General features: G+C 44.9%; 2 protein-coding genes across 15 annotated transcripts in view; one reads left to right on the forward strand and one right to left on the reverse strand.

Moving 5' to 3' along the window:
- The window catches only part of SGCE (sarcoglycan epsilon), a 452,776-nt gene that overhangs the window by 74,217 nt on the left and 364,871 nt on the right, over positions 1–13,688 (reverse strand). The window lies entirely within an intron of this gene.
- The window catches only part of PPP1R9A (protein phosphatase 1 regulatory subunit 9A), a 126,808-nt gene continuing 115,548 nt past the window's right edge, over positions 2,429–13,688 (forward strand). For 2 of the 3 annotated variants that reach the window (XM_079301004.1, XM_079301005.1), the window contains exons 1-2: positions 2,886–3,126; positions 4,202–5,878. In XM_079301004.1, the coding sequence (XP_079157130.1) occupies positions 4,424–5,878 (1,455 nt within the window). In that variant the 5' untranslated portion in view covers positions 2,886–3,126; positions 4,202–4,423. Of the gene's footprint in view, positions 2,767–2,885; positions 3,127–4,201; positions 5,879–13,688 lie in introns of those variants that run through there. The other variant, XM_079301003.1, reaches the window with a different exon arrangement.

The raw sequence follows: 13,688 nt of genomic DNA on the forward strand, positions 1-13,688 counted from the left end.
TCCGAATGCTGCCTGGAAATTGATGATAAAAGCGAAGTAATACGAAACATATCTAAAGAAATCCGAAAAATAGCATATGTAGGAAACCAACAATGGACCCCTCTAATGGACACTAGCTGGTGGGATGACTTCTGGTCCCTAAAAAATAAATGGTGGAAAAAAGTAGTCTTTTTAGTTGCAAGTGCAGTCATAAGCTTTTTATTTTTACCATGCCTACTCCCATGCCTAATTAGGCTTATAAATACCACTATACAAACCAGTATAAGAAATATGACTGATCAAACGAGAGCTAAAATTTTGATGATCGGAACCCAAAACCCAGAACATGATTCAGCTAAAGAAATTTTAAACCAATTTCTAGAACTACAAAAATTATACCCCCAAGAAACCGAAAATTGTGATTTGATGCGGGTCAAAGACCCGATCAAAGAGAAAGAGGGGGGATTGTGGTAAAAAGTCTTAGCTGAAAACCATAAAACAACATTGCTAGAAGAGTTAAAAAGATTGTTGCTTACCTTATCATTCTATCCACTCATTCGTTTGTTGGTTCTTTGATCAAGTTGTTATGTTCTTTTCCCCAGTTAAATGTAGTCCCTATGTAATTCAAACCCTGGTTTATTGTATTTCCCCTATCCCAGTTACTTCCTCCTTCCGCCCTTCCCCTTACCTCATTTCCGGCCTTACCATTTCCGCCCTTTCCCTTACCTCATTTCCGGCCTGCTGCTGCCTGCCTATCAAGTTAGCCACACCCTATATGTAAATCTCCAGAAGTTTCCCAGTACCACCATTACTGGAAGTTGTTGTTGAAGAAAGATTCACAAAAATAGTCAACCAACACCAAACCCAAGTTCACAGATCATCTCAACTAACAAGCCAAGTCACCTGCAATATGTCCTTTGTAACTGTTTAATCACCACAACCTTAAGGGCAGTTAAGAAGAATGACACCCCCAGACCAATGAGCCACTATTGAGATCTCGGACGTGTCCATGAGGCTGAGACTCCCATCCCTACGTTCGTCGGGCTCGGCAGGACCTCCTCCCGGCGTTGCCTGGCAGCAGCAGCAGCAGGCGTAGGGCCTACTCCCTGTGACCCCCCATTAATAAAGAGCTGTTTAATAAAGGCCTTGGCCCTGCTACATTCATTACATTTGTGTCTTCAGTTATACAGATAAGGTAGTGGATATTTTTCTAATTATCTTTTTATAATTAGATGTGAACTCATCTCATTAAGATTGTCTCAATTGCTTCATTGATTTTTTTAAAGTTTGTTTGTGTCCCTTTTTTAGGTTGTGTGTGGGAATTACAAAAGTCTTACGGATACATATCTGGTACATGCTCAGGTCTTCAACCACCCCACATCCTTAGCCAAAAAACACAAAGCAAATAAAATGTTTAAATTTCTGCTTTGTCTCTATCCTTCTTCAATAACACCTGAAGTTCTGTTAATATATTTTTATCTCCAAAAGTCAAGCAGCTCTTTAGGTGTTCCTAGAGCTTCACGTATACGACAGTCATACCAATAGAAAGATGCTGATAGAGAGGCTGGGCCTCAGATTTGTTGTAATGTCTGATATTTAGAATTTAATAGGTGATGTCCTGCTTAGTGCCTCCAGGAGCCCGAGCAGGGGCTGTGCAGAGCGCCAGGACAGGGGAAAATTCTGAATGCCATTGCTTCTGTTCCTGGCCTCTAGTGCATATATTTATTAAAATGCTGGTTTTCAATCTATCTTATGAGTTTTGTTGTTCACCTGTCAATATTCATGCTTGTTATTTAAACTTTATTGAGGCAAACAGTTTTGTACTGCATCCCTTTGGTACAAATTAGGTAGACAACGACACCTGTGAACACGTCAATGGTATGCAGTACCCATGCTTCAGTCTCATTAAAATAAATAAAATTCATTAAATGTGATGAATTAAGTTTGTGGATCTACAGATCTCTTTTTTTTTTTTTTTTAATTTCCGTTCACCACTGTCTTGCTTCTGTATACATAATAAACTAGTTTTCAGACTTTGCAAGTGTACGTCCCCAGGCCACTTTCTGGATATTTAGGCGGTTAGTTTAACGAACTTTGCTTAGGAGTTGCTATGCGATTAACAGTCATCACCTTCCCGGATTGCCCATTTCACAAATCACCTAGAGATTTCACGTTCTGGAATTAAGTTTTCTTATTACCTTTATAAAGCCAAAACATTTTTGTGGTGAGCTGTGGCGAACCAGTTAACAAACAACAAAGGCGCTGCGGTTGTGCTCCAAGGGTGCTGCTCCGTCCCTGTCAGCAGCTGCCAGAGCAAGCCATGCCCACGGAGCCGTGAGCGGTTTGCGGGGGTTTGTCACCAGCGCGCTGCTCGCTCGGGCAGCCCGGCTGCGGGCTCAGCGGCGAGGGAAGAGCACGCTGGCTCCCGCTCTGCGGGGAGCTCTCGGGGCGCCGGCACCCGCGGGTTTCCTGCAGCGGGAAGGAGCGGGGGCTTCCCCGGGACCGGGACGCTGCCCCTCCCGCGGGGGGCGGGCACGCTGCCTCCTCCGGCACGGGCGGCTGCCGGGCGGGCCCGGACCGGGGGTCAGGCTGGGAACGAGCGTCGCAGAGGAGGGAAGAAGGGACAAACCGGGCCGGGGGCAGCCTGCGGGACTCAGTGCTGGCGGCGTGGCCGCGGCCGGGCCCGTCCTCCGCCTCTCGCCAGTCACCGCCCGGGGCCGGACTGCAGCGGGCCGGCCGCCTCCCCCGCCCCGCCGGCGGAGCGAACCACTGCGGCTCGCCGAGGAGGTGAGGCACCTGTCAGCCGCGGGCGGCGGCGGCGGGCGGCCCCGCGGCGGGCGGCGGCGGCGGCTCGGGGCGCGTCCCGCGGCGGGGGGCGCGGCGGCCGCGCGGCGGCGGAGGGGCGGGCGGCGGGCGGGAGCGCGGCCGCGGCGGCCAGGGAGCCTCATCCTCCCCCGCCGCCGCCGCGGGTGTGCGCGCGGAGCCGCGTCCGTGCCCCCGCCGCCGCTGCCTGCAATGGCGTTGAGGCGACGCGGCGGCTGCTGCCTCCTGTCAGGCGGGCGGCGGCAGCGGCCGCTCTGCGCAGAGGAGGCGCGGGGGCAGCGCTGAGCCGGGCGGCCGGGGGCGTCCGTCGCGGCTGTCGGCTGGGTAAGGCAGCGTGCGCGCTCGGAGCAGAGGCGCCGGGCTCCGCGGGGAGCAGCCTGGCACCGGGCTTTTGTTTCGCGGGGGCGGCGGGCGCCTGGCAGCAGTGCCCCGCCGCAGGGTGCTGCCGCCCGGGGCCCCGCGGCTCCCGCCTGCCGGGCGGCACGGCACGGCACGGCACAGCCGCCCCAGGAGGAGCCGCCGCGGGGGCTCCAGCGCTGCCCTCTCGGGCTGAGTTTATTGCCTTCTGGGAGAGCAGCACGGCTCGCCGAGGGTCTCTGCCGTGTGGCCTTGCCAGTCGCCCGCGGGAGCGGAGCGGGGCCGGGCGCGGCGGCCACGGGCTCCCGGTAGTGGCACCGAGCGTGCAGCGGCCGGAGTGAGGCGTCCGCGCCTCGGCGGCGGCGGGGCGAGGGCTGGGGAGCAGGAGCGGAGGGGAAGGGAGAGGGGCTGGGCTCGGGAGAGCCCCCGGTGCCCCTGGCTGGGCTGCGGGCAGCGGGGATGAGCCCCTGGGGCCGCGGCGGGCGAGCGGACCAGCCCCTGGCTCCGCGTCTGCATCTCCTCGTGCTGCCGCCAGCATCTCCCAGACCATAAAACCAATGCCCGTGACAAGGGGCAACTTTCTCTAACGGGATTTCACTTCCTTTACCCTGTCAGCTGAAGATGCTAACTTTGCGTGCATTTTTTTGTATTCCCTCGAGCTGATGTTTAATTTGCCTTTCTGAGCATAATGTCTTTGATCGTATTTCTGCCATTATGTTTCTCTGTCTTGCAGTGCCTCATATTTCATGTCACATTGCCTTTCCTTTGCATGCGTATTTGTGCCATGTTACTATACTTGTGAATGGAAAGATACGATTATTTGTTATTTCACCGTGATGTTACAGATTGTAAATTTCACAAGTCAGTTTGAAAAAGTTTGTAATGGCAAATTTTCACATGTGCAGTGTTGCTTTGTTTCTTTTTTTTAGTTCTGTTTATTTTTTGCTATATTTTTGTAAACATATCAGAAAATGGTAAATGGAAATTGTGACAGATTTGAAGTACTTGACATGGTTTCAGAAAACCCTCCTTTCTATTGCAGGTTAAATCAGCCCTTTTACTCGAGAGTCCTCAGTCGTGCTGCTTTCTCAAAATTGACCGTGTGCATTTAGACATTTGCCTCCAGATCTGTCAAGTATGGCCCTGCTGAAGGGCAGTGGCTCCTGAGGAAAACCAGTCCTCAGGTGGAATCTCTGCTGTGACCTACTACTGAGAGTGGTACCACAGAAACTATGCAAGCAGGTTTCACACTCCTGAAGTAAACATGATGAAAACAGAGTCCTCAGGAGAAAGATCCACCCTCCGAAGTGCCTCTCCTCACAGAAATGCTTACAGAACTGAGTTCCAGGCACTGAAAAGCACCTTTGACAAACCGAAATCAGATGGAGACCAAAAAGCGAAAGAGGAAGGAGAGGCCTCACAGAGCAGAGGAAGGAAATATGGCTCAAATGTCAATAGGATCAAAAACTTATTTATGCAGATGGGCATGGAGCCCACTGAAAGTGCTGGAGCTGCCCCTAAAACCAGGGGGAAAGGTGGCCCTCCATCACCTCAAAGGCGAATTAGGCCCAAAGAATTTGTAGAAAAAGCGGACGGTTCAATCGTAAAGTTGGAATCGTCCGTCTCTGAAAGGATTAGTAGATTTGACACTCTCCATGATGGTCCTTCCTATTCCAAGTTCACTGAAACGCGGAAGATGTTTGAGCGAAATGCTCATGAAACGGGACATTCAAATCGCTATTCCCCAAAGAAAGAGAAAATAATTTCTAATGAACTTCCGGATGAGTGGTGCAGCTCGAAGTCTCACAGAGGCAGCACTGATTCACTGGACAGTCTTAGCCCAAGGACAGAGACTGTCTCTCCAACTGTGAGTCAGCTCAGCGCAGTTTTTGAGAGCACTGACTCACACAATGTAATAGTAGAAAAGTCGGAAAACAACGAAGAGTACTCTGTAACTGGTCACTATCCACTAAACCTCTCCTCTACTGTCACAAATATCTCCTCCCCAGCTGCAAACCTGGAGGGTTTCAGTCCTTTGAAAGAGGCCAGCACGTGGTCTGCCCCAGCCAAACAGAGTACAGGCGTGATGGCTGTTGAGAACTCTCAGCAGACTAACACGCCTTCAACACCGAGACAGAAGGTGTCCACAGGCACTTCAGCAGGTTCAAAAACAACTGAAGAAGTAAAAAAGAGCACAGAGGCGAGTGCTGATTCTTTTGAGAGTTCTGCAGCAGGTCAGCGGGATTTGGTGGGCGTGCTTGACAGCGAAAGATCTGTGGACAGCTGTGCTAGGAGTAAGTCAAAAACAGAGACAGGAGTGTTGGTGCAACAGAAGGAGCATACAGAAGGTATCTTTAATCAGCCTGAAGCTGCAGAGTTAACAAGAAATGTAGCTTCAGGTGGTGATTTTGCCACGGATGCAATTTCAGATGCTACTGAGTCGCATTACGATGAGGAAAGTGAAAAAGATGGACATGATGATGTGAATAATTTTCAGAGCTCCCATGTGTACATGCACTCTGACTACAATGTGTATCGGGTACGGTCCAGGTATAACTCTGACTGGGGAGAGACAGGTACAGAGCAGGATGATCTGGATGACAGTGATGAAAATAACTGTTATGAACCTGATATGGAATATTCTGAAATTAATGGATTGCCAGATGAAGATGAAATCCCAGCCAACAGAAAAATACAGTTTAGCCGGGCTCCAATTAAGGTAAAATTTCTTAAGTGTGGTTTTTTTTTGGTTTTTTTTTTACAGTTTGGTTTGTTTTCAAATGCAGCTTTATTTGAAGGAGATTTTGACATTTGATCTTGTCTCCAGAAAGATTTCAGAGAATCTTTTGTTTTTATTGCAGTCATTGGACATGATCTTAAATGAAGTAAAGCAGCTAAGCTCTGATGAGCTCGTGTAATTTCCTAGATTTCTTGGTGACTGACTAAACCAGCAAAATTTGAGAATGACAGCTGGGCTTGTGAAGTTCAGGAATTTTACTGTGCATGTTTTGACTTCTGTGGCTGCACTGTAACCACACTATCAAAGTCAGTGTGGGTATTTGGTGACTTTCGTGCTCCTTGTTTGATTTTGTTTGAAATGACAGCTTCTTGAGATTGAAAGGCTTTTCCTCAGCTCTCAGCAGATTCTTAAAGTACCTGTCTTTAAAGACTGTGTCCTGAAGTACAGTGTGATTCTGTAGCAGAAGACTGTTCATATTCCACATCTCAATGAGTGTCTTTTGTAGTAGCACTGTCACTTATTTAAAACTCTTAAAGCATTTATGTATATATAGAGTATATCTTAATGCTACACAAGTGTGAAGTCAGTTGACTGAAATACCTAGTGGAAGGTGTGCTTTTTGCAGAGCTGTTAATGGTTTGGTTTGAAGTACCTTGAAATTACCACTAATTATGTTGTTTCCAGTCCTTTTCAGTTCAGAAAGTAATAACTAGTTAATGGCTTGTTAAGTTTTGTTGTACCAGTTTTTCACTTCTGAGCCTCAGGGTTGAATATGAAAGAATTTTTCTTCCAAGTTGGTTTTAGTGCACGTGTGTGGTGGTTTGACTCTGGCTGGAGATGCCACGTCTCTAATAGATAATTCAAAACCATAGCAATTGTTGCAGAAATGAAGTTGCCTGTTTTCCTTGTGTGATTTTAGCAGTGAAAATTGCTAAGTCAATGAACAGAAGTGCCAGTGTTAAACTCCAAGTAATGTGATTTACAAAATCTGCATTCCCACTGCCTGTGGTTTAAAGTAGGATGAGATGTATATTGTATTATGAAGTTTTCATCTGAATAAAACAACCAGATTTTTATATCTGTTTATCATGGGGTGGAGAGAAAAGAACTGTCTTGCTTCATGCTTTGAAAAGAACATTTTTACACTGAAAGAAAATATTCCAAGACAAGATAATGCATTTTTTTTGGTAATTTTAGTTTGTTAGTGTTCTATTCAGGCTTACATAATGAACTGAAAATTCTCAGTATTTTTGTTCCCTCTTGACTGTTCCCGTGATTAAAGTATCTGGATTTCTTGAATTCTCCAGGGAAGGTGGAGTGGGGAAGACTTTGATTGCAAAGGAAGTTTTTCCCTCCACTGCTTTCCTGCTCAAGCTAATAGACAAGATGCACTAATAGACAAGATGATGCTTTCTCTTCTGAAAGAGTTACTATGGTGGTTCCAACAGATGAGAATCCAGAAAGTGACTCCACTGGTTTTATTCTTGAGATGGTCAGGCTTCTCTGCTGTTTCTGAAAGAGCTAATAGTGACATTTTTACTTCAGTGTGTAGCTGTTGTCTGTCTGAACCATGCTGTCATGCCAAGTGCTCCAAGAGTATTTTTTCAATTACTTATATTTTTTTCTTTTCAAGTTTTTCATACTATGTTCATTTCAGATTACACATTGTGCAGTAATAATAACAGTCCATCAGGAAAATGCTCTAAAAGTAATTTTTGTAAATAATTAAAAGAGCACATTTGTCATGGGTTTAAGCATAAAGCACTCTTAACAAGCTTATCCATAGTAAAAGAATCATTGCTTTAATTATTCTAGTGTCGTTATTGTAGATAGGGAAAAAAAAGAATAGAAGTTGTGCTGGGAGAGAACAGTGTGTAGGAGGGTTTGGGAGATCCCCTGCTTTTTGTCCTGGGTGCCTCCAGTGCATGCAATCTGTTAGTCATGTGGGAAAGCAGAAGTGAGACCATGTGGAAGGCTGGCCTTAGCAGGAGGAACTGCAGCAAAAGTTGTGGAAAATGGAAAGCTGCCTCTGGAGCAGTGCTGCCTTCTGGCTGCAGTTCCCTGGGCAGTGGGAAGCCAGGGCAGGCATCAGGCATCCCAGCCATGCTGCCAGGGACCCCAGAGGGGCAGCTGAGGAGTCCCCTGCAGGCTCCTTGTCCAGATCCCTGGGCTCCTGCTCTCTTCTCTGGCAGTGCTGCCCCTGGGGCAGGCTGTCCTGAGGCTGGGCATGGCTCTGGGGAGGGCTCTGTGCAGCACAGCCATCAGGGAGCACTGCTGCCAGCAAGGGGATTTGTGTCCTCTCACTTAGTGCCAGCTGATGGACTGACCCAGTCACTGCCTGTGCCCATCTGGTCCACGGGGATGTTGCTTCTGACTGAACAGACAGCAACTGCAAAAGGATTTTTCTGTTCTACACAATTTTGTGTGTTAGCATGGCTGGTTTCATTAGTACTTAGCTGAACATCATCTCATGCGTGGTGTGATTGCACGAGAGGAAAATACAAAGCAATATAGAAGTATTTCTGAACTGTTGGAAACTGATCTGTCTTTATGAAAATGATACAATTGGTACTTAACTATTCTGCTAGATAATGGTGGACAAAGTCCAACCCAAACTCTACATGTTTAGCATAGATTTCAGTATTGTACCTTCACTTTCCTCCTACAGGAGAACTCTGAAATAACTAACAGTTGGCATTTGAATGTGTGAACTGGAATCAGTGGGTAGTTACTGCCATAAAGTTGTTACATGAAGATCTCAGTAGGTTTAGGTAAACATATTTGGACTATTTTTCTGTTTGATTTCTTCAGGCAGATGTGTAAGATATTTTTGTGTTGCTTTAAGGGAAATACTGAGGAATATGAGAAGCAGTGAAGTAGAGGCAGAAGGATAAATAAATAAAATCTTACCAAAATGATAAAGTCTGAATTTTGCTTGTCTCAGGAAAAAGATTCAGTGATTGAAAAACTCACTATCAAGAGGAAGACTCAAGTCAATGCATACAGGATATTCTACTGTGTTACAGTCTGTAATTTTGCCATCAGATTCCATGCTCCATGGGCCATTTGCTGTGCTCTAGGATTATGGAATATATTTGCTGATTTCATCTCAGTTGAAAGTCTCTTTAGGAGTAGGTGACTGCCTGGAGGCCACTGCAGGCTTGGAGAGTTTCTAGGTATTTGGAGTGTGGTATTGCTGACGTGAGCAGCTGTGTGCGTCTGTGGGAGTTTAAATCAGCTTGGTGCTGTTAATAAAATGGAGCACAAAAAGGGCCCAGGAGTGGCAGTGGACAGGAGTGTGTTGGTAAATAAGGGATGTGAGCATTTCTGTAGCTGTTCATATGACTGTTTATGTAGTGATATAGAGGCCTTTATCAGCACTGGCCTGCTCTTGTGTTGAGGTATTGTGTTTGTGCTCAGGGATAGAACTGAAGCTCTCCAGGGCAAGTGTACAAGGTGAAAAAATTAAGTAAATGGGATAAGGAAAAATGTACCCTGGTTTTTCCAGGGATACTTTTCTACCAAAGAGGCAAAACAACACTCCCCCCAACCCACCACTCACTCACTGTATTGGTCTTTCATTGGTTTTGCAGGGTTTCCTGAGGGTTGGGTTATGTATGCTTCCCAGACTTGGTGGGCTAATTGGGCAAGATTTGCCTGTAATACAAAATTCATTAGCTCATGGCTTTCCACACCCCAGCAAATGGAAATGTCTTGATTGTCCGAATCATAAGTCACTTTCTGAGCTGTGCTTCCTCCATGCTGGGTAGAATTAGGATGAAGAATAATGTTCACCTTTTCCCTTTCCAAGCCCATAGCTCCATCTTCAGTTAGTGCCTGATTTCTGGCACCAGGTACATGTTAAACCATTTAAAGCTGTTTACATCAATTTGTGTCTCCTGCTGAGCCTCCTTTTGCAACCTTCTGCTCCAGTGGCTGCCCTGCCAGCCAAGGGTTGGGTATTATGTGGTCAGACCGTATGGCAGACAGCAGGGGACTTGTGGTGCTGCGAGGGGGTTTGGCCCAAGCTGCTGCTGCAGTTTTTAGCATTCTGTAATGCTTCCTTAGGGGCAGTTGGTGAAGGAATATCTCTGCAGACCTCTCTTGAGTTTTGTGGCTAGGTGGGAGAGAGAGTAGCATGAAAGGAAGGTATATAGCATATGGCTCTTCCATCCTTCAGCTAATTCCTTATGAAGAGAATGTAATTACTGGTGCCTGTGCCTCCTATTGTGCTTTCTCTCTTTTGTCACGCAGCATGACTGAATTTTATACCCTACAACAATTCAGTTTTCCAGATCATGTCTTATTCAAATGGTCTTCAGGAATTGGAACTTGTACTCTCTCTCCTTTGAAGAAAATTTACGAGTGCTGTGATTATAGTTTAGCATAGAACATAAATGAAATTTGTATTTAGTAGTTGCTTTCAATTTTTTTATGAACTAGGTCTTGTTACAAACTTCTTCTAAAAATCATTTCAAGGAATAAGTCTTTCTTTCAATTATTCCTCATTTCTGAGGAGACCTAAAAAATCATTTAGTTCCACCCCCCCAGCTACAGGCAGGGACTCCTTCCACTAGACCAGGTTGCTCAAGTCCATCCAATCTGCCCTTGAACATTTTCAGGGATGGATTATCACAGCTTCTCTGGGCAGCATGTTCCAGTGTCTCACCACCCTCATAGTAAAGAATCTTTTCCTCATCTGTAATTTAAACTTACCCTCTTTCAGTTTGAAGCTATTTCCCCTTGTCCTGTCACTACAAGTCCTTGTAAAATGTCTCTCCTTTCTTGTAGGCTTCCATCAGCTATTGAAAGGCTGCAATTTTGACACCCCAAAACCTTCCCTTTTCCAGGCTAAACAATCCTAATTACCTCTGCCTTTTTTCATAGGAAAGGTATTCCATCACTCTAATCAACTTAGTGGTGCTGCTCTGGATTTGCTCCAACAGCTCCATGTTGTCCCTGTGCTGGTAGCCCAGAGCTGGTGCTGTGTTCCAGGTGGGGTCTCTCTCACCAGAACAGAGCAGAGGGGCAGAATCCCCTCCCTGCCCTGCTGCCCACGCTGCTTTCAGTGCAGCCCAGGACATGCTTGGCTCTCTGGGCTGTGAGTGCCCATGGCTCAGTCATGTCCAGCCTCTCATCCACCAGCACCCAAAGTCCGTGGCAGGGCTGCCCCTGATCTCTTCAGTCCCCCAGCCTATATTGTTACTAGGGATTGCCCCAGCAAAATATATTTAGTAATGTAAATAGTGGCAGCAAAATAATCTGAAACAATCTGGCACTAATTATGTTGGAAATACTTAATTTAAAATATCATTATTCTTTATATAATAGCCATCATAATAAAGTAGGGTGAAAATATTTTCAAGTCTTAGTGTGAAAAAGGAGTACTTCTTTGCCTGATGCGATGCTCAGTATTTTTGTTAAAATGTTGATGAGCTACTTAGGATCATAGGAATCATAAGAGGATATTACCCATCCACAAACAGTGTGCAGTCCAAATTTCCATGTGTGTTTTACTTAAATGAATACAGAGCTGGATTTTGATGATCTCCACATTATCCACCCCCAGTGAGCCTGTGATTCTATAAATAAAGTAGTCACAGTGCTTGTTGGGACACTTGTTATTTAAGGCCAGTATGAAAGACAGGAATTGCAGAAAGATCCTGAGGCTTTGTGAGATTTAAAATGGTTATGGAATCTGAGAAATTCATCCACTTTTTGAATGGGTTAATTATGAAAGCTTCAAAAGAAAAAAAAAAAAGATGCATAGCTCTTTCTGAAATCCCTGGAAGAATATTTTCTTTTCCCTTAATTTGGTTTACTACTTCAGCTCCTGTGTCCATGTAGAAGCCTAGGAGATAAGAGAACTAATATGTATCCTCAAACACTGATAGCCAGATAGCTGTGGAGCCAACCAAGGATTGTTGGTAATAGCATTATGTGAGAAAGATAAGGATGCTTCTGGAGAAGGGGCCGTACAGAGCACTTTGCTGAGACTGATGTTCTTGTTTGGGCTCCTGGAGATAGGCACAACACTGTACAGCACAAATGCAGGAATGAGGCTGGGAACTGGGCCTGAAATGTTGATTAAAGGCCAGCCCAGTCATCAAGACTGGTCATCTTTTGGTGGTCATAAAGACCACTAAAGACTGGTAAAGCCCTGCAACCCATTTCCAGAAAGGTCTAGAAGATCAGACTGCCCATGATAGCTAATTGGCATAGAAAGTGAGAAACGTATCTCCAGGATGGGCATAATTTACTAATAAAATTTTGTAAGCTCTTGCAGACCCCCTGACATTTGTTGTTCCTTTGACCACGAGTATCCCTGAATCTTGGGTGTTCCCTTCCCCATAAGGGTGGAATACCATAGCCCATGCTTTGTTTACAGAGTGGATTATAGTTTTGGCTAAAGCATGAAACTAGGTTTTAGGTAGGCTTAGTCTCGGACTGCTGTAGTTCGAATGTATCACTGAACATTTATGCTCATATTCAAATTTCATAAAATGGGCAGCAAGCTGGTAATTAATTTCGTTCATCTCGAAGTGGGAAGTAGTTTGGCATGCAGAGCTGTTGGCTGGGTAGCTTGGAACATGTCTATTCTGCCACATAAAATGAAGTTACTTTATTCCAGGTATTGTCAAGTATGGGGAATTCTACTGATTTAGTAATAGAATGTGTTGTACTGCAAGGATTGTCTGATCATTTGTAAAAAAAAGTAACAGTGTAAAAAACCAGATTCTTTGCTCTGGTAATATGCTCTTATGAAACATCTTTTTACGAAAGGCAGAACCTTTTATATGTCAAGGAAATGAGTGAGGAGTAAATATTAAGGATTCAAAGCCCTGGAAGCCCTGAGATAACAAATAGTGAAGGATAAAGCATTTCAGAAGTTACTGTTTTGATTCAATCACTGTGGTGAACAAAGATACCTCATCATCACTGTGGAATTTTATGCCTTTGCTGATGAGTCTTTTGCACACAATTTCAGGTGCAAAAAGATTTTCTTGTATTAAGTATACATGGAATTATTGGACAACAGTAAATGGAATAAAGTTATTTCCCTGTTACAATATGCTGTGGCATCTTTAACTCTCATGTAAGTTATAATTTCACTACTGATTCTGGGGATCAGCAATTCCTGGGTGCAGAGTTCACATATGTAGTTCTTGAACTAAAAACAAATGTTGCTTAAAAACAGGGTTTCATAAGTATTGAGGTCATTCTAGAAGGACTGTGTGTAGAAACAGAATTTAGATTAATTTGTATCAGAGGTTTATGTGGTTTAGATTGAAAGGGGTTTCCAATTAAAGGTTTTGAATTTCAAAAATGCAGACTGAGAAACTGTAGGGAAATGGTTTGAAATTAGCTGAACCAAAGAGCAAAGGGAGCTCTTTGATTCAGAATTAGAAAAAGTGCGTAGGATTTTCATCCTAAGAAAAAGCAGACTACACAAGCAGAATGATTGCAGACCTAATCAGAAAAGAAGCCAGCCAAAGAGAACATCATAAGTTAGCCAAGAACTTGGAAGGAGTGGCAGAAGTGGTTGTTGAAAAAATGAAGAATGTCATAGAGTTCAGAAGTCTTAAATGTGACTAAAAAGCTGCCAGGAGGCAAGCTGAGTTTGACCTCATAAAGGAAAATAGTCCAAGTAGTAAAAAGCTATTCATCCATTAAAAATTCAACAAGAAAGGAATGTGGGTGTTATGCACTGAGTATGAAATTATGGTCAGAGTTATCACCCCCAGTTTATTGTGGAAATTCATATAGTGAAATGAAGAAGAAATCTGCA

This window comes from Erithacus rubecula, assembly GCF_903797595.1.
Source record: "Erithacus rubecula genome assembly, chromosome: 3".
NCBI lineage: Eukaryota > Metazoa > Chordata > Aves > Passeriformes > Muscicapidae > Erithacus > Erithacus rubecula.